This window comes from Monopterus albus, unplaced genomic scaffold, assembly GCF_001952655.1.
Source record: "Monopterus albus unplaced genomic scaffold, M_albus_1.0 scaffold252.1, whole genome shotgun sequence".
In the NCBI taxonomy this organism is placed as follows: Eukaryota; Metazoa; Chordata; class Actinopteri; order Synbranchiformes; family Synbranchidae; genus Monopterus; species Monopterus albus.
Window position 1 is genome coordinate 560654 of NW_018128132.1, and position 1392 is coordinate 562045.

The 1392-nt window shown below is 42.2% G+C and overlaps 1 protein-coding gene across 1 annotated transcript in view; it reads left to right on the forward strand.

Moving 5' to 3' along the window:
* LOC109972286 (meteorin-like protein) overlaps positions 1–1155 on the forward strand; it is a 7062-nt gene extending 5907 nt beyond the window's left edge. Inside the window, exon 5 of the mRNA XM_020621023.1 lies at positions 316–1155. Within this exon, the coding sequence (XP_020476679.1) occupies positions 316–632 (317 nt within the window). The 3' untranslated portion in view covers positions 633–1155. The remainder of the gene's footprint in view (positions 1–315) is intronic.
* The last annotated feature ends 237 nt before the right edge of the window (positions 1156–1392 follow it).

Consider the following 1392-nt stretch of genomic DNA (forward strand, 5'->3'; position numbering starts at 1 on the left):
AGCACAAGGGGAGAAGAGTTATAATGTCAGCAGACTGACTCAGTAATGTCAGTTACACAGCAGAATCTGTCTTTTCATTTTGCCAAAATGTACTAACATTAGCCACCCTAGCAGTAAAACCTTTGAGTGCACTGAAATGAGTGAGGTTATGTTTTATTCCTTATTGATTTGATTTGTTAAAAGAGGAAGATTGTGTTATGTCTGTTTATAAAAGTTACATCGTCTCACTTTAATTCACACCTGGTTATTTTGGCTATTCTTGATTCAGCAGTTTAATCTCCTTCTCTTTATCTCTCCTGTTTTCTGAATCTGTAGCTGGTAGCGGCACCTTTCGAGGTGTGGCGTCAGGTACTAATGACCACTCCCCTGTTTTGGTGACTCTGAGCCGGCTGCTACATCAGAAGAGCAGGGTGTTTTCTCAGGGTGGAGCCAGAGGGCGGAGTTGGAGCGGACGTGTCAATGTTCCTGCACGGTGCGGGTTGCATGCTGGAGGGGATGAGTACCTTTTGACTGGCTCCATACATTTTGGTGAAGCCTGGCTTGGCTGCGCGCCTCGCTACAGGGACTTCCTGAAACTGTACATCAGCGCACAAGAGGCAGGAACAAACCCCTGTCGAGTAGACACAGACTGAGAGATCTCTTCATGGCTGAAGTGCTTCTCAAAAAGAGGAACAGGCTGAAATTTGGAGGACAGAGCAACATTATTTTTGAGTCTGTCAGAGAGATAAGCAGGGTACAGCCCCTGGACTTCTGCAGGCTCTCTTCTGTGCGGTGCAAATATTATTTCTGCTTTGCAGCAGAAAAGACTTATAGTAGCCAGTGTGCTACCTAAAATGAAATGTACTCATTTGACTGTACCTGTATATTGTGTGTGTATAAATGTGTTTGCACGCAAGTAAGGCAGCCAATGAATGAATGAGGAGCTTAAATTAAATACATGCCTAACTGAGTAAAGTTTTTATTCTCATGATGATACTGCTTGTGTGATCATTCTCGTAATGAATGTCTGCTTTGTAAAAAGCTTTTTGTAAAATGTAGGAGTCTTCTGACAGAAGTGTACAGTATGCAGCTCTGTGAGTCTTTACCAAGAATGTGTGTTCTGCTGATGAGTTCAAAGGGTCTTTATATTTACAGAAAATAAAAAGCAATTTTTCAGCCTGCTTTCCTGTTCAATTTTCATGTGATTTATTGATGTAATTCCCAGTTTGTTTGTGAACGTGCCAGTATAACCTGTGTCCTGATATACCTAGAGGGACCCTGTGTTCTGTTTTACTAACAAACCTGTCCTTATGTGTCATGTTCTGTAAGGCACACTGGGGTTCGGTGTGTCTGGGGTACAGATAATTAAAGAGAACAGGCAAGTGAAGCTAAAAGTAGGACCAAAAAAATTGA